At 46.9% G+C, this 24124-nt stretch overlaps 1 protein-coding gene across 1 annotated transcript in view; it reads left to right on the forward strand.

The window, feature by feature from the left end:
• PLEKHO2 (pleckstrin homology domain containing O2) overlaps positions 1–23097 on the forward strand; it is a 28836-nt gene extending 5739 nt beyond the window's left edge. Inside the window, exons 3-6 of the mRNA XM_082060682.1 lie at positions 6243–6359; positions 13056–13160; positions 16063–16161; positions 18356–23097. Coding sequence (XP_081916808.1) covers positions 6243–6359; positions 13056–13160; positions 16063–16161; positions 18356–19597 — 1563 coding nt within the window. The 3' untranslated portion in view covers positions 19598–23097. The remainder of the gene's footprint in view (positions 1–6242; positions 6360–13055; positions 13161–16062; positions 16162–18355) is intronic.
• The last annotated feature ends 1027 nt before the right edge of the window (positions 23098–24124 follow it).

Consider the following 24124-nt stretch of genomic DNA (forward strand, 5'->3'; position numbering starts at 1 on the left):
CAAATCTGTCCTGCGTATTCATGCGAGAAGAATGGAGAGTTCAGGGCTGGTCCTGCTGGGTGCAAAGGTGGCTCTTCCCTGCGTCAGGCCCTGGGTTCCTGGGCTGGAAGGGGCTTCTGCAAGAGCCGAGTTTGCCCCAGAAATTAGAAATCACACGGCAGAGTGCAAGCTACAACCCAGAGAGGTTTGAGATTAGGGGTGGATAAGTCTAAACCCTGCTGGTTTATGGTTTGTGTGCACATCAGGGTGGAGAAGTGTTTCTCACTCCACCTCTGCACAAGGACCACGTGCCCGCACAATGTCTGACACGAGGGGATTGGGTCATTCGTGGGTATCAGGGCGATATAAAACCAAAATCATGTAAAGCTGCTGCACAGTGTGTCAAGGGAAGAAGAATGGGGAAATGTTTCAGCAGCTGCATTGCTGCGATGGTTTCAGGAACAACAGGACTGACAATGAGTTTGGTTCTCTTTTTTTAAAAACACCCCATACTATTGCCTAATAAAGAAGATTTGTTATAAACAATTTAGGCTAAAGGATATTACCTCCTCCCATATGCTGAACCCTCCTGCTCTTCCTGAATCCCAGAGCTTTCTGGAGGCGTTTGTTCTTAGTTTTGAAATGTCATGAAGAGTGCAAGAATAATGAACTGAGAAGTCAGTGTCAGGTGATGAGCAGCTTGGAAGGCAGACAAGGCACTGGGGGTTTCTCTTACACAGGGATATGCAGCCGGGTCCTGCAAACGGTTGAGTCTCTGCAGATTGTTTCCCAGTGCCCTGGACACCTGTTGAGTCCGGCTGAAGCTTCAGGAACTCGCAGATTCAAAATCTATAAACATGACGTAGGCTTTTTTATTTTTTTCAAAGGGCATGCCTTTAAAAACAAGATATATGGAGGTTTTCGTTACCACAAGGGAAAAGGAGGCTTTTAAAGTAAGATTTATTTTCACAGACATTGAGAAGAAGGAAAAATCCCCATCATTTGAAGGATTATTTTATTATCTCAACAAGGAAAATGGCATTTGTAACAACCAGGCATAATGTTTTCTGGTAGCCTGCGGATTGTGGTAACATCCTGTAATAAATTGCATCTGTAAGCTACAGTAGCTACAAGGTCCCATTATTGTAAATAAGAGATCATGTTAATATCTATAGGCTATTAAAATGGCTTACAGTGAAGTCAAATGTCTTAGGAGAGGAAATTGCTACAAAATTATCTGGTAGCACAATAGGATAGCATGTGATTGTGCAGGGGAACTAAAGGAAATGGCAATTTTCTACACTCAGGAGGGGTCCCTGTTGCCACAAAATTGAGGTAGTTCATGTTTATTACTGTAATTATCTTTAACATGAGTTGGGGCAGTGTTGCTATCTCCCTCTTACAATCGGGGAACTGAGTTTTTGAGATGAGAAGGGCCTTGCCCATTGTCAAAGGACAGTCCACGTGCTATGGTGGCTTTTCTTTCTGGAGCTCAGGCTGCTGTTTTCCCCACTGCACCTTCTTCACATACCTGTTCTGATTTGTGTGACCCTGGAGACACACACGGCATCCCAGGCCATCCTCAGACTTTTTTAAAATGAGATTGTTCAGTGCTTGATGAATCAGGACCCTAGAAAAAGGAGATAAAGCCTCAGGCAACAGAAATACAAGCATTTTTCCGTATATATCCTAAGTCAGGCATACATGGGTTAAATGGGAGGGAGGTCAGTTCCAAGTGGGAGGGCAGGCTTAGAGGCTGAGGATTTGAACTGGTCTGAGCCCATCAGATTTCCAGGAACTGAGCTAGTGACTTGGACGCGTTGTGCTTTTATCAGTCCCTGGTGCGCTGGAGCCCTTCACGAAGAGGTGTGAAGCCTTTAGCAGTTGTTTCATACGCCGACTTACACGATCACACGAAGCCGGCTGCGCTTGTAGCTGAGGTTTGTGTGTGCAAAACGAGCAGAGGGGATGGTAAACAACAGATACAGGCAATACATTTGTACCGTGTCACCAGAAAGTACAGTCAGAGCAGAACACAAATACTGTATTTATCATCATTAATACCAATCCCCTGGAATTCACTCCTGACCTGCCTTGGGAGTGTCTTTTCCCATATTGCATCTTTTTGTCAAGCTTCTGGTTTGGTTTAAAGCAGAGCTACCCTCCCAAAGGCAAAGTGCAGATGGCGATTGGATTACCTGGAGCAGATGGGGGGTGAAAATCATCCCGCCTGGCTTCGGGTTTCTTTCAACGGATGTGAAATGAAGGGAGATGGATTTCTTGTTATCTGCTGTGCCTCCATCTACAGCACCCGCATCTGGACCTTCATGTAAACTAAGAACCAAGCAAGCAGGTTATTTTCTAATGGGGTTTCTCGTCTTCTTGTCTCTGAGTATTCTTGCCAGAGTAAAAATTAAGCCTTGCAAAACTACAGAGTGATCTGAAGAACAGGCAATTCTATGCAGAGAGACTACGCAGATCAATATCATCACGTCATGAATGAGAGAGTGTCAGTCCTGGGCTTGGTTTTACCCTAAGCTAGTGGTTAGAGCTGGTTTTTTTTGTTGTTTGAGGGGTGGTTTTAAGTGTATTATATCTCAGGGAAAAAAAACCTACTAAACAAAGAGTCTTCTAGGGACCAGAGGGTCCATTCAGCATTTAACAGTCATGCAGTTAACATCTGCATTTTGCCCCTGGCAAAATCATAGCAGTGCATACCCAAAAGCGATTTATTAAAATGCTTTGAAATCCACAGATGGAGAAATAAATTATCATTTCAGGCAGTGTAGACATTTTACACTGAGGGTCACAGCCCAGGAATGTGCCAGTGAGGAGGTCTCTGCTGGAAATTTTACATTCATTTAAACACAAATTTCAGTGGGTCGTTTTTCCCCTTTTTTATCAACTTTATAGAAGTTGTTTGCCAAGTGGGATTCTTTGGCTAAGCACTTGCATGAATATGTTTAGGTGTTTAGTAATTTTCTTCTCAGGGGCCAAGCTTACAGACACATTCGGGTTTAAGTTGCAGCGTGTGCTCCACTAATAGCTGATGGAATTGGTTTTCTGCATTAAATTATGAGTGTAGGGAGTGCTGTACCAGGATTTTAAGCATCTTATTGATTGTCCCTTACTGCAAGCACCAAAGCAATTTAAAAAACAAGCCCTAAAATCTGTAGAGGGAAAAAGAAAGGTGTCCTGAAGGGAATTCCCAGCCTCAGTCAGCAGCAAGGGCAGCACTGGGAGGTGTGACCACCAAGTGAGGCTCAACTGTTGTGTCTCAGGATGGTGTAGAAGGATTGTTTTAACTTCTTGGGGACACTAGAGACCAGATGGAGCGGGACTTGTCCAGAACACGTCTGACACCCATGTGTTGGTCAGGGCCCTGGAAGTGACTTTATCTCTGCATGATGCTGAGTATCCTCCAGGTCCCAGGAGGCTGAAGGGACCCAAAGACCCACGGCAGGGTTGGGTCTTTGGTCTTTCAATGGTACAGGACAAATGTAAAGAATCTCTGTGACCTAAGCAGGCTCACAGAGAGGGGATGGCCATGTGCCAAGGGTAAAACAGAAACAAAAGCCCCATTCTGATGCTCCCTGAAGTCCAATGCTTTTCCTTTGCCCTCAGACATGGAGTTTTCATATTTCTCTGGCTGCTTTCTTCCCCACCCTCCCTGAAGACAAGAACTTACTTGAGAAGTTCAGGTCTTTGAGGTGAAGGAGCTATAGCCTGTACAGTCAAGCGGGTGGCCCTGGGAGGCAGGGTCCTGCGTGTCCCTGTCCTCGCTGTCCTTGTTCCCTGGCCAGGCTAGAGTCCACAAAGCCTCCCAGGGAGGAGAGGGGCAGCTGGAAGGCAAAACTACAGCTCTGCACCTTGCCAAGTCCTTCTTGTCCCCCAGATCTGTGCTTCGTGGTTTGCGGAAGGTTGAGGGCAGCTTGCACAGGTTCAGAGGGAAGGTTCCCCTCCAAGAGACAAGGAAGGACGGTGTGGACAAGGTGGGTGACATGGAGCCACTGGGTTTTGCTGGGGACAGAGCTGCTCTTGAGAGCAGGGAGGGTGAGCAGGAGGCTTTGTGCTGGTCTCTGGTCAGGGCGCTGCCGAGCCCTGAAGATGTAGATGATCTTCAGCCCAGCAAACGTTAATGTTGGAGCTGGTGACCGCGCCGGCCGTGCGGCAGGGCTGTGATGTGGGCGGCCGTCCACCCAAGGCCAGGATGAGATCACCCATCCCCAAGGCATGTATTCCTGACCTCACCCTCCTTTGTCATCTGCTGGCTGCCGAGGGGTTATTATTTCCATCCCCATCCTTTCGCAGTGACATTGCAATACCAGGATTGCAGCAGGAGCCTTGTGCCTTCAAAAGGCTCAGAACGTCAGCAGGATTTTATCTGCTCGGTTTTAGGTTTGAGCAGAATTAATCTCCTCCTGCTCATATACATTTTCCCAGTTCTCCGGTCACATTCACCTACTCAGCGTTAAATGAAATAAACAGTAATGTCATTAAAATAATAAACGTAAATTAGATCCAGACATCCCTCAGTGGCTCAGAACTTGCTCTGCCTACTGGCGTCGGCTCTGCTGGGCCCCCATCCCCATACAGGAGGGTTAAAATAAACCGAAATACAGCCTGAGCTCTGTGCAGTGACTTAAATGTCAAGTGGTAAAGGGAGGAAATTCCCTGCAGCCCACTTCCCTCTGAACTCGCCATTCCCTGCCTCCAGCCACGCAGCAGCTTCCTGGCTACGACATGTTTCCTCATCCCACACGCCCTCTCTGCTACAGGAATTGCTAAATACAAACTCATACGGGTACAAGGAGCTGCCTTGGGATGGAGCGGAGCCTGAGCTGGGGATGGTCATGGCCGGTGATTTTAATTTATGATGGGAATAGAGAGGTACATGAGGCATGCTGACTGTAGCGTTTTACCGGCAAGAACTGCTCTGCATTCTCACTGTTTATTTGTGTAATGCTTAGCAAAAGGGAGCTTTGGGCTCTTCTGGGCTACTGAGACACAAAGAATATTATCTGCCCAGCGTTACACTGTGATTCCTATTAGGGATGGTGCTCTGCAGCTGAACTGAGCCACGCACCACATGTGGAATTTTAGTTATGTTACTGGGAGAAACGAGCCAAGATTGCGGCCGGCAGCCACCAGTGGAGATGCTCCAGAGATAAATATTCCCCGCTGAGACGCTGGCCCTGACAGTTTTGCTGGATGTATGGGATGATATTTCCAATCCAAAGCCTTTTGACAGCCCAGAGCGTGGCTGCAAGAGGAGTGTGTCCCTGTTGCACGTGGCTCCTGTTGACCTTGCTGAGGCTTGACATGATGGCAGCACTCGCATCTTATCTCTGCACTGTCTTGGGCTTCCTGGGGAGCTGCTTGGACCATCGTGATGTTTATATCATCTTCCCTGTGAAAAAGCAGAATAACATCTCCTGTGTGCATCATGGGGAGGAGGCAGTGTCACCAAGTGAAGGGGAAGCCTGGGGAGTGCTCTGAGATCGTGCCAGGAAGGTCTATAAACATGCATCATATTATTCCTCCTTCCCATGCCAGGACTGACAGCACATTCTCAGCCTGTGGCTGGGGCAGGATGATAAGCAAAGACCTTCCCACCTTGTTTCTGGCTGCAGATGCCTGGATGAGGCCAACAGAGGTGGCAGAGGCTGGTGTTACTGTCCACCATGTGTTATTATTCAGGCTGAGAGAGTTGGGGTGTTCAACCTGGAGAAGAGAAGGCTCCGGGGAGACCTTATTGTGGCCTTTCAGTGCTTCAAACGGGCCAATAAGAAGGATGGGGACAGACTTTTTAGAAGGGCGTGTTAGGACAGGACAAGAGGTGATGGTTTTAAAGTAAAGCTGGACATGAGGAAGAAATTTTTTACACTGAGAGCCTGGCCCAAGTTGCCCAGAGAGGTGGTGGATGCCCCATCCCTGGAGACATCCCAGGCCAGGCTGGACGGGGCTCTGAGCAACCTGAGCTGGTGAAGATGTTCCTGCTCATGGCAGGGGTGGCACTGGGGGAGCTGGGAAGGTTCTTTCTAACCCAAACTTCTCTATGATTCTGGCCTGTAGTTTGAAGACTTAGGGTGTTTCCTTAGTGAGATGCCAGCCTGATTTATGGGGGCTTGCTGTCTGCACGCAGGTTATTTTTAAGGCGAAAGAGCTTTTAGACACATGCGAGGGGAACACATGCACGGTTTGATGTTATGTGATTGATTTTGATGCCTCCTATTCATAACAATGTTTCATTCCCTCTGCAGGATGAACAGAAGTGCATAGAAACAGTGGAACTGGAAAGTTATGACAAGTGCCAGGAACTGCGTGCGCTACTAAAAAAGAAAAACCGTTTCATTTTAATCCGCTCCCCGGGTAAGAAGGTAGGATTGCCTTTCTCATCACCCTCAAGTCTGCAGACTCCAAAATGAGTTCCCAGAACAGATGAAAGGCCCTGAGATTGAGCTCTTTGGCAACCAGGAGAAATTACCTGTAACTGTGAATGGTCCAGTGTGTAAGGAGGAACGCTACTGTCTTGTACACTTTCTTCTTGTGGGGTCTTCCTGCCACTCAACCTTTTCCTCTTGATATTCTTCCTGCTTTACCATTTTCTTTCTTCTAGTACTCCCGTACTTCCAGTGCAAAGTTCCTTCTACCCAAACAGTTCCTAAGATAAACGATTTATTCTGCAGAATTTATGAAACTCTACATCTTTAGCATCCTGCACAGCATCTGGTTAGATCCAGAATCCAACAGGCAGGCTGGTGTTGCAGAGAAGCTGTGCATCCATCTGAGCTCTGACTGTGTGCAAGGGCATGTTAGGTTCATCATCACTGCACATAATTTGGAAGTTCTCCTTAGTATCTGCTTACTTGCTATCCATTTCAGCATCTTTATGGGCTAGGATGCTCCTGAGGAACTGCACTTTGACTTACCTTCTAATTTAAACATGACTTTATTGGCCTAAGAAATCTTATTAAATCTTCCCATGCAAACCTAAGATGTTGTAAGGGAAAAACATTAATTTCCATATGAATGTGAACACACAAAAATATCAACTTGCCTGCATTCCCACATCTCCATTTAGTTTCAATAAATGGAGATTGTTTAGTCATTGTTGTCATTGTTGCTTATTCTTTCACTCCAGTCACTTAGTGTTTATTTGTATAATAAGACCCCAGCTGAGTTCAGAGCATCATTGTGTTAAACTTCATTCAAAACAACAAAACAAGGACTGTCCTGCCCCAAAACACTCACATGGACCAGGGTGGGGGTAGATAGAGAAGCCGAGTGATGTTTGTTTTGCAAGAAGTTGCAGTGCGTATCGAGGAGAAAAGTGATATTAAGCACCACGCATCAAAGAGATGGTACCCTGGAAGTTTGCACCCTGTGCTCAGTACCACACTCCAGAGCAGTGAGTTTCTCCAGTCTAAGAGGAGGTTTAGCGTTTGTTTTTTAACTTGATTAATCAGAAATAATGTGAATTTTCGACTGAAAATGGATAACCCTGGCAGGCTTGGTGTGTTTTCCAGAGGGTGGCTCAATAACTACAAGTGCATACCTATTCCCAGGGAGGCGAATAAAAGCCTGTGTGCTCAGAGATGGACGGCATAGTAGGAATAATTATTATTATGTGAAAGTCTGTTACTTCGAGAAGTGAAGTGTGCAATAGCTGCATATGTCTGCACTGCTGCATTAATCAACAAAGGATGTGAGACCTGTTCCTAAGCCTTTCATTTCTCGTTAGGAGAATGATATGCCCGAATTCTGCCTTGAAAGGGTAACTTCATCCTTTTGGCATGCTGGCAAGTTTACAGCTCCCCTGTTTTTCATGCCACTAATTAAATGGAGACCTAGATAGAGGCTACTTTTTATAAGGCTCTTTTGGTGAAAGGAAGGGCTTTTATAAATGAAAAGTTCCCTGTTTGTAGCTTGCCTCCCACCCTCCTTTTGGCTGGGAATCTGGTGAGGGTGTTGACACACAACATACTTTGGCCGATGTTAGAACAGGCTTCATCGAGGAGGCCAATGTACACAACTGGCCGCCTTCTGTTTTGAAATTGCAGCTGTGGCGATATATATCAGCTAAACATTTTCCATTTGGGAGGCTTGCTGCCATCCACAGTTTAAAATCATGCTGTGAAATGCCTTGCCAAGCCCTGCCAGATCTTGCTGGGGGTTGCTTTTGCCCACTCTCCTGAGCACAGTGCCGGGGAATGCAGAAAGCCAGTGAGTTTGTGGGATTTCTGAAGAAGACAGGAAAGGCTGTTGCTGTTTCAGTGCACAAACAGGAGTTTGCCTGTTGAAAAGAGGGAGCCCAGTTTAGCTGTAGGGAATCTCAGTCTAAATCTTGGATGGGATATTCTTGAAGAGCAGAGGACACGAGTCAGTTAAAACTTCTCTGTGGATAGAGTTGCACACAAATAAATAGATTTCCTTGCTAAACACTGGTCTTTGATGGATGTAGCCCAGATTCTGCTTTACCTTTTCACAAGGATGGTACTTTTGTTAAGCTGAGACAATATGAGCATGTCACGCCTGCACTGGTGTGGAACTGAAAGTGCTGCTGGAAGTGCGCAAAAGACCCCTTCTGCTCAGAAATCTCAAATCCTTCATTACACTTGCAGCAATTAAATGAAAACTGTTGGATGTAGAGAGCTGAGCTTGTAAAGAAAGGGCAGCAGACTTGGTCTGGAGATTTTAAAACGTACTCACCATGCAAAAAGCAGTGTAAATGATGCTTGGTGTGAACTGCCTGGAGACTTACAGAGATTGGCACAAGTCTGGTATTCAGTGGGTCTGAAAGCTTCAGCTGCAGGGAAATGTTAAGAATGGGAAGAAAGAGGGTGGCAGGAAGGGAAAGAGCCCACGAGTAAGCACTGCAGTTCCCCATGTGTCATTTCCGAGCACGCCAGGCACAAACTCTGCACCTGTGGTCAGGAGTGGAAACTTCCACTGCTTATTTTTCCCTTAGTCGATTTTGGAGGTACCTGCAGCTGCCTTCAGCAGGGGCCCAGCCTGGAAGCTGCAGCAGATCACAGTGAGGCACTTTTGCCCTGGGCATTGGAGGAGCGTGCTCCTGGGCTCTGCCAGTTTGGCAGAGATGCCGCGTTATTCCCAGGGATGAGGTAGCTCCTGGTTCAGCTGCAGAAAAACGCAAGAATCCCCTAACTGACAGTCCCTCAGCTTCAGCTTTTCCCTCCATGATCTAACCTGACAAAGTCATGCACAAGAAGGCAGGAGATGACCTCACGTCTGGCAGATGGACTCTGGTGCGCTCTTGGTCGTTGAAGATGTTACTGACCCAGCTCCGGCTTCTGTTGCCGGTCACAGAGTCACAGAATCACAGAATGGTTGGGGTTGGAAGGGACCTCTGGAGAACATCCAGTCCAACCCACCTGCTAAAGCAGGTTCACCTAGAGTAGACTGCACAGGAACGTGTACAGGAGGGTTTTAAATGTCTCCAGAGAAGGAGACTCCACAACCTCTCTGTGCAGCCTATTCCAGGTGACCACCCTGTACCAAAAGTCAGCAGAAGGGAACACATTCCCACACCTCAACCAGCTGTTCACGAGCAGTTCCCACTCCAGTTTAGCCCAGTCCCACTGAACTGAAGCCAACACCAGGCTTTGTGCTGAAACAGTTGAGGAGCAAGCACAGATTTCTGTCCCCCACCTGTGCTGCAGATCAGCAGCATCTAGCAGAATCGCTCAGCAAAGAGCCAGTGTTGGTAAAGGTCTTAAACTGCAGCTATACAGTTCTCCAGAGCTTGTCTGTTAAATCATTTAGTACAGGTACAACAGGCTGACCCCAGGAACACTTCTCTTTCGTGGAAAGCAGGGTCAGCGCAGCCATAAGACACTCACTGCTTGAAGAGACTGATGTCTCCGAAAAGACAGGGAACAATCAGGAGGACTGTGCTTGCTGCCGTCACGGACAGTGACCCGTGAGTGAGCTCCTTGTTGCATGACATCTCGCTGGTGATTCAGCAGGGGCTGACTGGCCGTGCTGTGCTCTGAGTTAACTGAGAGTCAATTGCACAGTCTGTATTCATGGCTTAACAATGGTCACTATCACATTAGGTTTGGCCATGACGGCTTTTCCCGGCACACCAAGCTGTTGTTTGTGGCATGACTCAGGCTCAGCTGGCTTAGCGAGACGGAGAGCAAATGTGCCTGTTTTCCTCTTAGATTGGGCATCACTGACTCCCTGCCTTAAATCACTGCTGGAGAACAGACCTTGCTTAACATTTTGTGGGGAGTATCCATCTTCAGGGGCATCCTCTGTGAATACTCAAATGAGTAAAAATACAGACAAGATAAATTCACTTGTTTCTTTGTAGAGGACCCAGGGGTCTCAGACTAGTGTACAGAGCCCTGGTGACAGGCAGGGCTGAGCCCAGCTCCTGCAGCTCCTTCCTGCCTCTTCTCTGCAGCCATTTGCTTTACAGAGAGCATCCACCCTGCTCTGGGTTGCCCTCCTCTCCCCAGTGCTATGGCCGAGGACACGAGCTACAGCTGGACACAGACAAGGGACTGCGAGGCAACAAAGAGCCTCTGGCTGGCAGCACCCCCAGTCCCAGCCTCAGAGCCCTGTTGGGTCTGTGTTTGGTGGCCATGGTGGTTGGTCAGCGTTACGCTGTGTGGCAGAGGGTTGCGTGCCAGAGGGACACCTCGGCTTCTAATTAATGATGAACCGTCCCCCTGAGCCTTTGCTCGGCCCTGATGCCAGTGCTTAGTCAGAGTCCCAGCTCTTGGGAGGCTGGAGGCTTTTGTGGAGAATGAGGCACAGAAAGTTGCATTAGAAGAGGAATCTTAAAGTGAGGCAGGAATCCTTCCCCTGAACAACATGTACAGAGATTTCTAAATGCCGGTGCCGGCTGCCAGGTCTTTGCCAGGCAGTGCAGCAGCTCGGCTGCTCACAAGTAGAGCTTTCTCATAAGCTTTTATAATCACAAAGCTTTGGAGCAAAATCCTTTCCAAACAAAGAAAGTTTTTAAGGCCACACAAAACCAGGCCTGCTTGGACTAAAACGAAATCTGGCTGTCACTCTGTTTTGGAGCCTTGCCTTCCCTTAGGTCCCCTGGTTAGTGTGGACCTTCTGTGCCCCAGACAAAGGGCTCTTTCTCCAGAGGGCTGTGGTTCAGGCCCTAAACTCTCCTCTGAGCTCTCAGGAAGACATGTGGCCCCATCACCGTATGTGCAAACTAACAGAATAAATAATCTTTCCTCAAATTGCTTCTTAACTCCCTGCTTGTCATGCTGGTTGTGAAGGTCTGGCACTTTGTGACGTGCAGATGTAAAAGTATGGCATTGAACTGAGAAATGACCGTAGCAGGGAATGGCAGTCAGTTTCTAGCTAAACAGCAGGAGTAGGTCTAAGATCAGGCTTTATTTCTGCAGAATTTCAGATAGTACTTTCAGAAGTCACTGAGACCCAAAAAAGTTGCTGCTTTCTTGTGCCATGCTAAGAGCATTTGACTGTCAGTCACCATTAGCTTCATCACCCTCATTTTATATAGTCCCCTTTTTATATAGACATGGCTGTGATTTCAAAATGTGGGGCCTCATTTACAGAAAGGCTGGGAGTACAACTACTCTTGAATGCAATGGAAAGGTCCAGAATACCTGTAAGATGTTAAATACCTGGAAAAACTATTCCAAATGAGACCCCATTAGTACACATTTTGGATGAGCCTCTCTGTAGCTCACCTCCCCACCTGTAAGAGACAGATAATTTCAGTTGCTCTGAAAAGTAATTTGTGAAGCCCCCAGATATTCTAGTGACGAGCAGCAAAGAAAAGATTGTTGGGGGAATCAGTAATTCTGTTTTCAGGGCAGGGCTTGAGCTGAGTGCAATCAATATGACATATTGACCCACGAGGATACAACATACGATGCAGTGGCTCAGTAAGAAGTGCTGCCTCTCTCATTAGGGACAGTGCTGCAGGAACAAGCCCAGCAGGCTGAGTCTGGGCTGCCCCAGCAACGTTGGCATTGTCTGATTTTTAAGTGCTTGATCTTGTAGCTTCGATGATGTTCTTCTGCACAAGAGCATTTCTGTGTGCCTGTGCAGTGCGGATTAGGGCACCACAGGGAGCTATTTGGATCCAAGCCAGGCTGCCATAAAGCCACCTGGAACATGAAGATGGTATTTCTTCACCTGAAGTGTACATAGTACTCGGGAGGTGCTCAGAGAGCAGAGCAGTGAAATAAATAACACCCTCCCTATTGTTCCTGCTGAGGTCAAGAAGAGATTCAAAACAGTGAGCACAGCCCTGGGACTGGCCTGGAGGAAGGGGAGAGCTGGCTGAAAGGAGGACAGGCCATACAAACATCCATTGCTCCCTCCTTATATGTGTCCCGTGCTTCTTGCCAGCTCCCTCTTGTATGGCCAACTCTTCCTCTTAGGACAGCTGCCCAAACCCCAGAAAGTGTTTGTCTGTAGCATTCACTGCTGTATTGCTTCATTTGCAAACAGAAAAAGACACAGTTAATTTTTTTCACTTACACTGTCCTTATGCCTCATCACATCTGCGCTCAGCTGACTCAGGGTTGGTGCAGCCAAGGTCAGAGCCCTGGATTCTCGTATCAGTTCTGTTGTGCAGAGCCGCAGGAACAGAGAAGCAGGCAGAGCCCGCTGCACACAGCCTGCCCGTTGCTCTCAGCTTGCAGCCCGTGGGGAAACTGAAGAGAAAAGTACTTTACTGCACCTGAACCAGCACAAAATGACACGGACTTTCAGTCTGACTCTCTACACAGTGTGACCATTCACTGTACAACTTGCTGCTGCTCTAGGAGCTATTCTGAGCATTTTGCAGAAGGAAGAAACTCTTACTTTCTTACTACTTTAGTTACTAGTTGCAAAAATAAAACTACAGCAACAAGCTGTCGAGCATAACAAAATCCTGTTCATGGGAGCTATGAAGTGAAGTACTTGCCAAAGCGCAAAGGAATCTGTAGTTTAAACACAGGCTGGAACGGGATGTTATATAGAAACTGAAGTGATAGAGAGCATAGAGCTAGCTCTCTGTTCCTGACAAAGAATGCTTGGGCAAAATTCTCTCTCTGCTCTTGCAGGTTCATGATATCAAATTTCAAGCTCCAACTTTGGAAGAAAAGGAATCGTGGATAAAAGCTCTTAATGAAGGGATCAATAGAGGAAAAAACAAAGTATTTGATGAGGTAAGAGGAACAGTTTCCAAACTACCATATTTCTGTGTCAGTTCATACCTGCTGCTTTTTTAGCTAAAAGCAGTATTTGCCCAAGCCCCCGTGCTCCCTGTCCTTCCTGCATGCCAGCCATGGTCGAAGGAAAAAGAAAGATGATATTTAAGGCAAACCAGGTCACATCCACACAGGCTGGGAGCTTTCAGCCACTTCAATTCCCAGCCCAAGATGGTAGAACATGTTAAAATCCCTTTGCACCATCCTACGTCTTGCCGCTTTTCCTTCTCTCCTGGCGGGGCGTAGATGCAGGGAGGCAGGGGCAGCTGGTTGAATAGATGATGTGCCAGAAGGATGGTCTGTGCTGCTAAGAGCTGACATCTCACCAAGAGGCCCATGGGACACAAGAGCTCACCAAAGTCACTGTGAGATGGTCTGGTGGCTTCAGTGGGTTTGGGATCAGCAAATGCAGGAGTGTTCCCATCTCTGGATGGAAGTCGCTGGTGCAGAAAAGCAGCTGTGACGCTGAGTTAGAATCATAGAATAGTTTGGGTTGGAAGGGACCTTCCCAGCTCCCCCAGTGCCACCCCTGCCATGAGCAGGGACATCTTCACCAGCTCAGGTTGCTCAGAGCCCCGTCCAGCCTGGCCTGGGATGTCTCCAGGGATGGGGCATCCACCACCTCTCTGGGCAACCTGGGCCAGGCTCTCACCACCCTCAGGGACAACAATTTCTTCCTCATGTCTGGCCTGAATCTCTCCTCCTTTAGTTTAAAACCATCACCCCCTGTCCTATTGCAACAGGCCCTGCTAAAAGTCTGTCCCCATCTTTCTTCTCGGCCCCTTTTAAATACAGAAAGGCTGCAATAAGGTCTCCCTGGAGCTTCTCTTCTCCAGGCTGAACACCCCAGCTCTCTCAGCCTGTCCTCCCAGAGCTGTTCCATAACAGAATGGTGCAGAGCTCGGGCTGCAGCCTGGAGAGACCCGTCTTCCCACATTCCCCACCTGGAAATGGAGGTATTTGGTTAGGACATATCCCAGTCTTCAAGACTGGAAAAATCTGAAGTGACTCAGGCCACCAGCTATTCTGCCTGCAGTCTGGAGAGAAGTCTGGTGGAAAGTTACTCCATGGCCCCAGACAAACCTGCTGCCTCTCAGCTGGCCCCAGCACACCTGTGCTCCCAAATTCTTCAAGGATGAAAATTGCACATCCAAGAGCCTGACTAACCTCGCCCTGCTCCCCGTCAGGTTGTAAATCCGCCCTGACCTAAACCAAGGGAGCGGTATCTATTCTGCAGTTGTTTCAGTAACTGAAAGGAAGTTCGCAAAACCACCATCACGGGAATGACTCAGGAAGTAACGCACAGGGTAACGAGGGGACGAAGCAATTGGCAAGTTCTGTTTTGCAAAAGAAACTGAAGCAATGAGTAAAAGTTTTGAGAGGAGGGTTAAGTGCTGCAGATACAGAGCTAGAGATGTGAACTCTGAGAGCTTGGGCTTTGCTTTTATTCAGCAGTGGGCAAAAGCAGGAGGAGAAGCTGGGAAATTCTTCTTTTTTTGCCAAGGCAAATGTCACTCAGTGTCAGGTTTTTACTGGTAGTGGGGTGTAGCCGTTCCTCAGGTCCTTGGAGCGAGTGCGAAGCGGCACGTGGAATTAAAGGGACCAGCTGGAACCAGCAGCAACCCAGGAAGATAAAAGCCAGCAGCAGAGAGCTTAGCAGCTGGGTTTGCTCTCACATTTTGCTGAGTGGGAGGTGTGATGTCCTGTAATGCAGCGGTGCTCAGCCCTTGCTGAAGTGACCCCATGGTGGCTCTGAGGTGGGCAGGAAACTCTGTACAGCCCCCGGGCAGCACAGCAAGGTGGGATCTCGGGTCACCTCCCTGCCCTGGGGTTATCCTCCTTCTGAGGACACAGCTTCTCAGAGGGTGCCAGCCTCTAATTCTCCTTCATTCCAGTAAGGATCAGACCACAGATTTAAAGTATTTCTGCACAGGCCAGGCACAAGCTAATGGGTCAAGCACTCAGCTGGCTTGGATTAGCTGTTCTCCACTGAAAGAACTGTAAAACCACTCTACCATCTCAGCTGGGGATTGGGATCCATTTTGTTCCCTTTAAATCCCTATTTCACCCTCACCAGCTTTCCTATTGTACAAACTTGTGACCAGCAAACCAAGGACACGCTGACATTTCGCCATCACTGGTCACTGGTGCTCTTCTCTATGTGGCACAGACTCCAGCCCTCGGCCACAGCAGCGTGGGTGGGTGGGCAGTCACAGAGCCAGTGCAAAAATTACCTGCCAGGGGGCTGGGACCTCCCTCCCCACGTGTGGGACGCAAATTTGTCATCTGATTCCAGGCAATAAAGGTGTTAATTCAGCCAGAGTTGCGATTAATCCAGGTCACTGCTCACACCTTCCCTTCAGCATCCTGCAGTCATTAGAGCTGTTGCAGGGAAGGTCTGTAACGAAGCGCTGCTGATACAGTTCACAGTCGGGTCATGGTTATTAATGAGCTTTCACCTCTAAGACGGCAACAGCAATTTCAGTGCTGTGCTTTGCCACGTGCAGGAGCCGGTCCGAACCCAGGCTACAGTGAGGGCAACAATGCTGCCTTGTGTCCTTCCTTCCCTTTAGGGAGAGGGAAGGTCAGTGATCGCAAACCTCTGAAGGTCTGATGCTTTGCTTTGGAGTTAGATAAACACAGCTCCTTGTAGGACAGATACACCTTAAATATCTATCACACATGCTGGATTTTGCAGGCAGACTGTAACTAAGGTCTGAGGCAAAGACTGTAGAAGGGAAATATTCAAGAACATTCCTGGTTCCAAATGCCACATCCCTTCACGTGTGACTGTGAGAACTTTACAGATAAATCCTCAGAAATTAATGACCCTCTTCCTTTGTTCTTTCCCCTGTTAAAGGTGAAAGTAGACGAGAGCCTTTCCTTGGACCACGTAACTCGGGACAGGGTGAAAATGACCCAGGGACGCCGGCCGCCCACGAGAAGTCACCTCAAGGAGGTAGGTGCAAGCCCTGGGGTGAGTCACCTCCCCAGCTGGGAGCACCAGGAGCTGCAAAACCCCAGGGAAAAGCCCAGGTACAGAGCTGATGAGGGAAACAGCTTCCTTCAGGAACGACTGCACCAGCTCCTCTCTACTGAAGCTCCAGATTCCCATAGATCTGTAGGTGCTGCGACACATTATGATATATTCAGCTTCCTGTAACTCACGAGCTGCTTCACCATCTGCTGAGAGCCATTACGGTTTCACTTTAATCAGAAGAGACCGAAGCTCCTAAATTTATTTTCTAAGGAGGGATGATTTGGTAGCCACAGTGGTCTGAAGGTAGAAGAACCACACGGTCTATGGGGAGAAGCTGTATTTTTTATTAAGCTAACTGGAAAGAGCAGACAAGCTCATAAGCCCTTTCTTAGGTCTGAAACTGAATACATTATTTTCCCAGGCAGTTTTATGGACTAGCCAGTCTACTCTTAACTGATTTTCTGGATCTGTCACTTGAAAAAGAAAAAGAAAGAAAAACCACCACAAAATAAACTTGTGGTTCATTTCTGTGGGAGAGGTTCTTAACTAATGTTTGATTCCTGTGATTTACGAAAGACTTTCCACAGATAGATATTTTAGCAGAGCATTAATCTCAACCAAGGAAGTTTTTAAAATCAAACCTTCTTCGAACTTCCAAGACTCTGACTTATGTGTCTGCACAGCACTCAGATGCAGAAAATAAGATGCCCCAAGACTTTTACTTTGCATAGAAATGTAAGGAGAGTGTCTCTTCTAGAGAAATGCATGGGAATGAATCATAGATTCCCATCCACTCCTCCAGAAAACCGCAGAAGAAAACATGACAAAAGTCACAGCAGCAATGAAATGTTGATTCTCTGTTGCCTAATACAGGTTTGGTAAGGTAGGAAGCCCTTCCCTAGGCATTAAAAAGTTCTTTCTGACCAGCTCACTATTTTCATGAGATCCCTCCGAGGTTCATACCTGTAAGACCTCTCACCTTCAGCCAAATTCAGGGGAAACTGGCGTACAAATTCAGAAGCAGGAATGAGGGAAAGGGAGGGAAAGAGCCTGCAGAAAGATGTGTATCGCGGCTGCTGGCTGCTGTATCATGAAGGAAATGGGATGAATTATGATTTTCGGTGTCAAAGCAAGCCAGGTGAGGATGGGGCAGGGCCAAGCTGCCAGGATTCAGCTTGCCTCCATTTCTCTGATCGGCTGGAAAGGCAAAGAGAGACTTTAAACTCCCTGCAGTGCAAGAGCCTGGCCCTGTCTGCAGCTCTGCCGTTGTGTGGTTTTGGGTTCATCACACAGGAACTGTCACTCAGTTTCTCCCTGTGGGGTACTGAGCCTACACACTGCAATGACTTTACTAAGTCCATCCTTTTTAGGAAAAAAAGAAAACCAAACCCTACTAGAGTGATTTGTACAAAGTCTGTGGTTTGAAGGAGGTTTAACCAGCTGTGGCTTGGCCCCAGTAAGACAGGGATGATGTTGGGTTGGAGGAAGCAAGCACAAGGCAACGGTATTACAATAGTACCCCTGGCCAAGTGATCTAAAGATCAACTCCTTTTCTATGTTCAAGTAAAAATATGACAGTTCGAAAGCAGAAGGTGGGCGTGCTTTTGTTTGGCACGCTGTAAATGAAGAAAGTATAGGGATCCAGCTACCACAGGATGAAGAATTGAAATATAACTCAGCAACAACAGAAAAACTAAGAAATAAGGTTATTGTGGAAGAGGCTTTGAGATGTTCTTCTCCAATGAAGTATTAAAATAAGTTCTGTGCTTTTGTCCTAATTCTTGACTGCTTATGGTTATTGCCTTTGATATTCTTGTGCAAGTTTCTGCACTATCAGGCAGAAAATAACTCAGCAACCAAAACGCTCATGATATTTACAGAACGTGTTGGTCCGGGGAAGAGCGGGGCTATGCAGGGGGATGGTGATGCTGTGGGGAAGAACCTCAAGCTCTTGAGCTACAAAAAAAGCTGCTCTTAAGAGCATCAGTTTTGTCATCAGTCAAATTTTCTTGCATTTTCAACATATTGAAGTACAAACGAGGTAGATGTGTGAAGCAGCAATCCCTTGTTTGCCATGGTGGTTGCGAGCCTTGCATTTTAGTTTGAAGTCAAAGGATAGAGCACAGGATTGATGATCGGATAGATATTGAGAAAGTTCTTTCTTGCATTTCAGGCTGCGAAGTCTACATCGGATGGTATCCTGCGACTAGATCTGGATATAGTGGACAATGGACCACCAAACTTTGATTCCACCACCAGTGAAAGCGACAATGCACCACCTCAGAAAGAGACTCCAAAGCCACCTATGCCTCCTACAAAACCCACTGGCACAAAAGAAAACCAAGATGCAGAGAACAATGTTCCTGACCAGGAACATAAAAAACCTCTGTCTCCTCCATTGCCTCCAGATAAGAAGCTGAAGGAAGGCATAGCATCAAAGGACAATGTAAATGCCAAGGAAGAGGACTCTGTAAGCCCAGAGGAGAATGTGGAAGGATCTCAGGCACCAAGCGAGGAGAACAGAGAGAACCTCACTGAGGACAGCAACCGGGGCACAGCAAAAGCTCCAATTCCTCTTCCTAAGAGTGTGCCAGACAAGCTAAAAGTTGCTTGGGACCAACCAGTCCCTGAACCTAAAACCACAGAAGACTTGAAATCATCAGGAGACGGTAGCAAAGACAACCTTGCTGAGGTTGCCACTGCAGATGTTACAAAGCCTCCTGTTCCTCCTCCTAAGGTTCTGTCTGAAAAAATGCTGGCCACGATGAACTCCAGCCATGGTGAGCTGGACGCTGGGGCTTGGGATGACCTGGAGTCTGGCAGCTCCAAGCCCACGGTGAATGGGATCACAGCGAGCGAGCTGGCAGAGTCCACGTCCCCAACAGCTGAAACTGAAGAAGGAAATGGGAGAACCTCTGCCGAGAAGGAACAGCAAAGTTCAGCAGAAGAGACAGAGACTTCCTTAGCCACAGAAACAGGCCACGAGAGTGTAAAGGCAACTATTGAGAAGAAAGCATCTGTAGAAAACACTTCAGCTCTTAAACTTCGCAGTTCTTCTCTGGGAGACTTGCTGTCTGATTCCAAAAATACACAGAGAGCACTTCCAAGCCAAGGTTTCCCCAAGGATTCCCATCACTGCTTAGCTAAAATGGAGGAGAAAGTTGCTAATGAAAGGGAAAAGACAGAAAAACTTCTGCAGAAGGTTTTACGTGAAGGGTTGGAACAGGCCCAGGAAGGGAATGGGCCCCCAGTGATGGCAGAGACATTGCTCAATGAGGCAGTAGAACAACTTCGGCAAGCTACACAAGTTTTGCAAGAAATTAAAGGTCTTGGGGAACTGAAAAAAGAAGCAACACAGAAACAGAAAGAAAAGCAAAAGGATCTAGTGACTCTTTATAGGAGAAGTGCTCCCTGACATACTCTTCAAAGAGACTTCTTTCTCAAAATCAAAGCTAAACATTTGCCATTTATGATTTGTACCATTGCTAGGCCAGTGTTTAAAAGGTGGTGTTTTGCTGTGCACACCATGTTTATGGGACAGAAGTGAGCTTTCAGTTATTGCGTCTTTCTCTCTTTCTTCATGCTGTACATACCAGTCCGGTTTTAATCCTATTAGCACAGCAGAAGGTTACAGGACATTGAACAGTTTCAAAAATGTGAATGCTCTCCAAGGACTCAGTCCAAAGTCCTTTTGATGGATCAGGCCTTAAAAATTACTGGTAATCAAACCAAGCCAGATTTTTGAAAGGAGCAGAATGGCTATTGTAGCAAAAGCCCCTGTCTATCTGTATTTACAGGCAAGCAGATACCAGATTGCACTGGCACCTATCTGGTTTTCCCAGTTAAATCATTCAAGGCTAACCATAGTCAGTGTTTGTTCATTTGCTGGCAAGGTTTCCCAGACCACCTGGCCCAGTGACATCTAGGAATGTCAAGATAAATGGTTTAACCTTCTCCAAAAATACTCATAAAACCACATCCACAGTTCAAAAGTGACCTCACACAGAGGCAAATAAAACCGGCCAACTCCTGACTACAAGTAGTGTCCCCAGATCTGGAGCAGCTGCACGAGGGCTGCTCTGAGTCTGGATCTGCAGAGCTTTAGGTGTCCTAAGCACTGTCTAAGTGAATGAGAGTCTCAATGCATCATTGCCAGGCAAGTATTAATTGTTCCTATTTTATTAATAGGGAAATTGAGGAAGAGAGCAAGTTACACTTGGCCATTGAAAGAGTTTCTTTCACATTTGTTATGGAGGACCATACCTATCTAGTAACTCTGAATCCCCTCATCATCGCTGGGAACAATTAACCAGACATTTGGAGAACTTGTCTCCAGGAGATCTCCAGGAGCTTCCTGGGAGCACTGTCGTGAAGAACCTTTAGGGATGCGTGTTCCCTTAGCTGTGGGCTCGTCCCTGTTGGTTTGGGACATTAACTGACAGGAGCACACACATTGGGCAGCGGGTCTGGATGGGATCCCTCTTCCTATTTATCACGTCTCTACCTGCTGTGTCCTGGCGAGCACGAGAGTTGGGGTTTGGCACAGACGTCTCTAACCGGAGCACATGGAGGGAAAGACATTTTGCACGCACAACTTTGGGGCTGGTCCCAAGTGGCTTACATACATTAAAATAAAAAACACATTGCTACAGAAGGGTCTGAAGAAGGCACTGCAGAAGGCTCTGGGACAATTCCCACAGCTTCCCAGCCCACATGTTGAAAGCAACCACAGTTCCTGTGATCTTTAGTGATTATGGCTGTGACAAAATCATGTATTTACACCACTGCTATATAGCCCTGTACCTGAGCTGCTTCCCCTCCCCTGATCTCTGTATTTGCTCTGAGGAGAATTGTATGACAGCCCAAAGGGCTTCTCCTTTGCTGGAGCCAGGCTCTGGAAGCATGGAAAAGGGCAGTTTTCCCAGTCTGGTTTTAAGGAGTGACACGCTACCTAAGTTCTTTTCTCTCTTTTACCAGCATGGCCCTCTTAGCTCACCCATTTCTTTTCCTTCTGGTCTTTCTGTTATAATTTCCCAGGTTCCACAGGCTGCAATGAGCTGCAAACACCTCCCCATAGCAGTAAAGCTTTAGCTGAGCCTCTTCTTAGGCTGGGCAGTGGGTACTTCAGGTCTGAGCATAGAAATATTGGCTTTGGGCTTCCAAACACCCTGTTTTTGACCACCTGGAGTCACCAAGGCAGGTAGTGACTAGAACTGATGCTTCTGCCTCTTTTGACTAAAGAAGCCTGGGTTTCAGTGTTCTGTTCCCTTCTCAAGACAGCCATAGACATCACATGGGAATTCAGTTGTTGTTCTCTCACGTGGGAAGTTCTACACAGTCAAACACTCAGGGCTCAGGTGCCGAAAAGCTTTGCTTTGAGACAAAAAGATTCCTATGTCCTAAGCCCACTCCCAGGCACGTAGCCTGGAACAAACTCTGGATCTATGTCATTTGCTGCTGTCAATTCAATGTGAACCATGGGTTTTATTTGCCTTTCCAGACACACTTAGGAGAAGGGCTAATAACACACAAAATATTCAGTGCCTATTTGCTATCTAAATGTATTTTTCTGCATGTGCACTTTTGTTTACCGAACACTGTGTGGTATGAATGTGAGCTGTCAGAACCTGGTGTGCACTGGAAGTCGAGGGACATCAGCTTCAGAGAGCAGGCAGGCTTTTGCAAGATGCAATTCTATTACGAGAGAGAAATTAGATGGGGAAAAAGCAGTTTCTGCGAATGGAAAGACACACAAACCAGGGCAAACTCTGGGTACAGGTTCATATCCCAAAGCTGAAGCCAGTTCTGAACTCCAGGATGGGCAAATCAAAGCCTGGAACTGAAAACCCAGGGGAATTAAAGCAGCTTATGGGATAGTTCAGTCCCCTAATTAATATACAAATGCTTTTGCTCTTATGGGTATTTTCTTGTGTTCTGTGGATACCCATTTAGCAAAGCACTGATGAAAATACCCAGATATCCCTATCTGTTACAGCCAAACCTACAGGATGTGCTTATGTTTACTGTATATTTTTATATTATACTGAATATTCTGATGAATAAATGTCTGACATTTTACTAAATACCCATCAGTAGGAATCTGAACAGATAAAAAAAACTCTCTATCTGTTAGGAAATGGGCAAGTTAAATCATTTTACAAGCTGCAGCTAATTACTGTATTTGCTGTACTAACAGAACTTACTAAATTTGTATTATGTCTTGTAAATAGGTATAACTTAAATGGAATCTTCATAGCACCCCGTAACTCTACTGCTGAAAACGCTATGTTAGACACTTTTTGTTTTTAACTTTTTCTTCTAATAGGGTTAGCAGTTTCATCTTAAAATGTCTAGGCCGGCTGTAAGTCCGATTCACCTAGGCCTTGCAGGAAAAAATGTACCATGTTCCTTTGGCAGTTTTCCCACTTGTTCTGCTCATTCCGGTCATGAGCCAGGTCCTCCCTAGGGCTGGAGAGTGGATTCTCCTGCATCTGCTTTCTGGGGTGATTTTATAAGCTCCTCTGAAAATGGCAGTGTCAGAAACAGGATCCTGGGCTGCTCTGACCTTATACTGCGACTCCCATCTTCAGCGTACATCCTGCCACCATGCACTTTTTTTTTTTTTAAAAATCTTCCTTTAAACTTACATTTAAACTTATATCTAATTTCTGGCTGCACTAAGGCTGGTTTATTTGTGCCTGAAAACCCCCTGGGCACGGAGTGCTGGGGTGTTGGTCTGTGTCTGGGGCTGTGCCACAAGGTTATGTGTCTGTGACAGGAAGGAAGCGAGTTTGCAAGCAAGCAAGTGTGGGTGACTATCTGAAAAGCAGCTGCTGCAGCCCATGGAAAGGCAGCACTTTGTCTCCTGCTTGTAAAAGAGCTTTGAAATTTGGCAATAAAACCCCTTTCTAAATATCAGCTGTTTAAGAGCCATTTGTCCTAAACAGGAGGAAAGAAGAGCCACCAGGACTGAGTCTTTGCTGCGGAGGAGGGCGCGTTGCACAGGCTGTGGTCAGGCTGGGGTAAGCTAAACACTGTGCTAACCACAAACTCGGAGGAAGGAGAAACGCTGGGGGCTGCGGCTGGCACCCAGCTGGAGCTGAGCAGTTCCGAGTCACCCGTGCTCGGCTGCCCTGGCCAGAAAGCACAACCACAGCCAGGATCTGTTCCTGGTCCTTCTGGAAAGCACTGGGAAGCATCCTCGCTCCCCGCAGGCACCTCATAAAGTGCAGGCTCCAGCAATGCTGCCTGGGCTGCCCTTAATACCTTCATGTGGACTCTCTGGTGTCTACAAAATGTTGAGCTCGCTCAGAAGTCATGCCCTTCGTGGTGAGCGACACCAGAGCCTCGTTCCTCTGCCCAGATGCCAGTAAGCTACAGGATGATAAGCTGGTATCACAGTGACCGCTTCCCTTCTGCAAAAACTGGGTAGAGACTGGTCAGTAGGTTCAAAAGTTATGAGGAAGCAGGGAAAAAGAGTGCAAATATATGTACCATCCTATCGCACAAACTTGGCTTTATTTGGATAAAAAATTGTGCTCAGCAAACCCTTTAGCCCCTTGCTGGGAAGGGGGCTGTCCCTCAAAGGAATCTCCAAGACATAGGGTTGATTTCTATGGGCATACTGCAGAGAAAGGTAATCTTTTCTTCTCACACTAAGAAAACAGACAACACATGCTATTTTGGCCTTAAATTGATGTTGGTAAGGCAGGGAAGTGTCTAGCACTATGTGAAACATGATTTAAAAAAAACTATACAGGCAAGTACACATAGTAGTTGCATATGAAACATTTGCCTGCTTTTAATTTGATGGATAGTCACGGATTACTGGTTCAAGAAGATTGTGTTGTTGTATAATCTGAAACAGAAAATGGAGGGTCTAAGCTCCATCCAGTGATGCCACAGAACTCAGTGATTTGCAACTGAAAAAAGAGCAGAAAGA

This window comes from Streptopelia decaocto (genome assembly GCF_964273445.1).
Source record: "Streptopelia decaocto genome assembly, chromosome: 9".
In the NCBI taxonomy this organism is placed as follows: Eukaryota; Metazoa; Chordata; class Aves; order Columbiformes; family Columbidae; genus Streptopelia; species Streptopelia decaocto.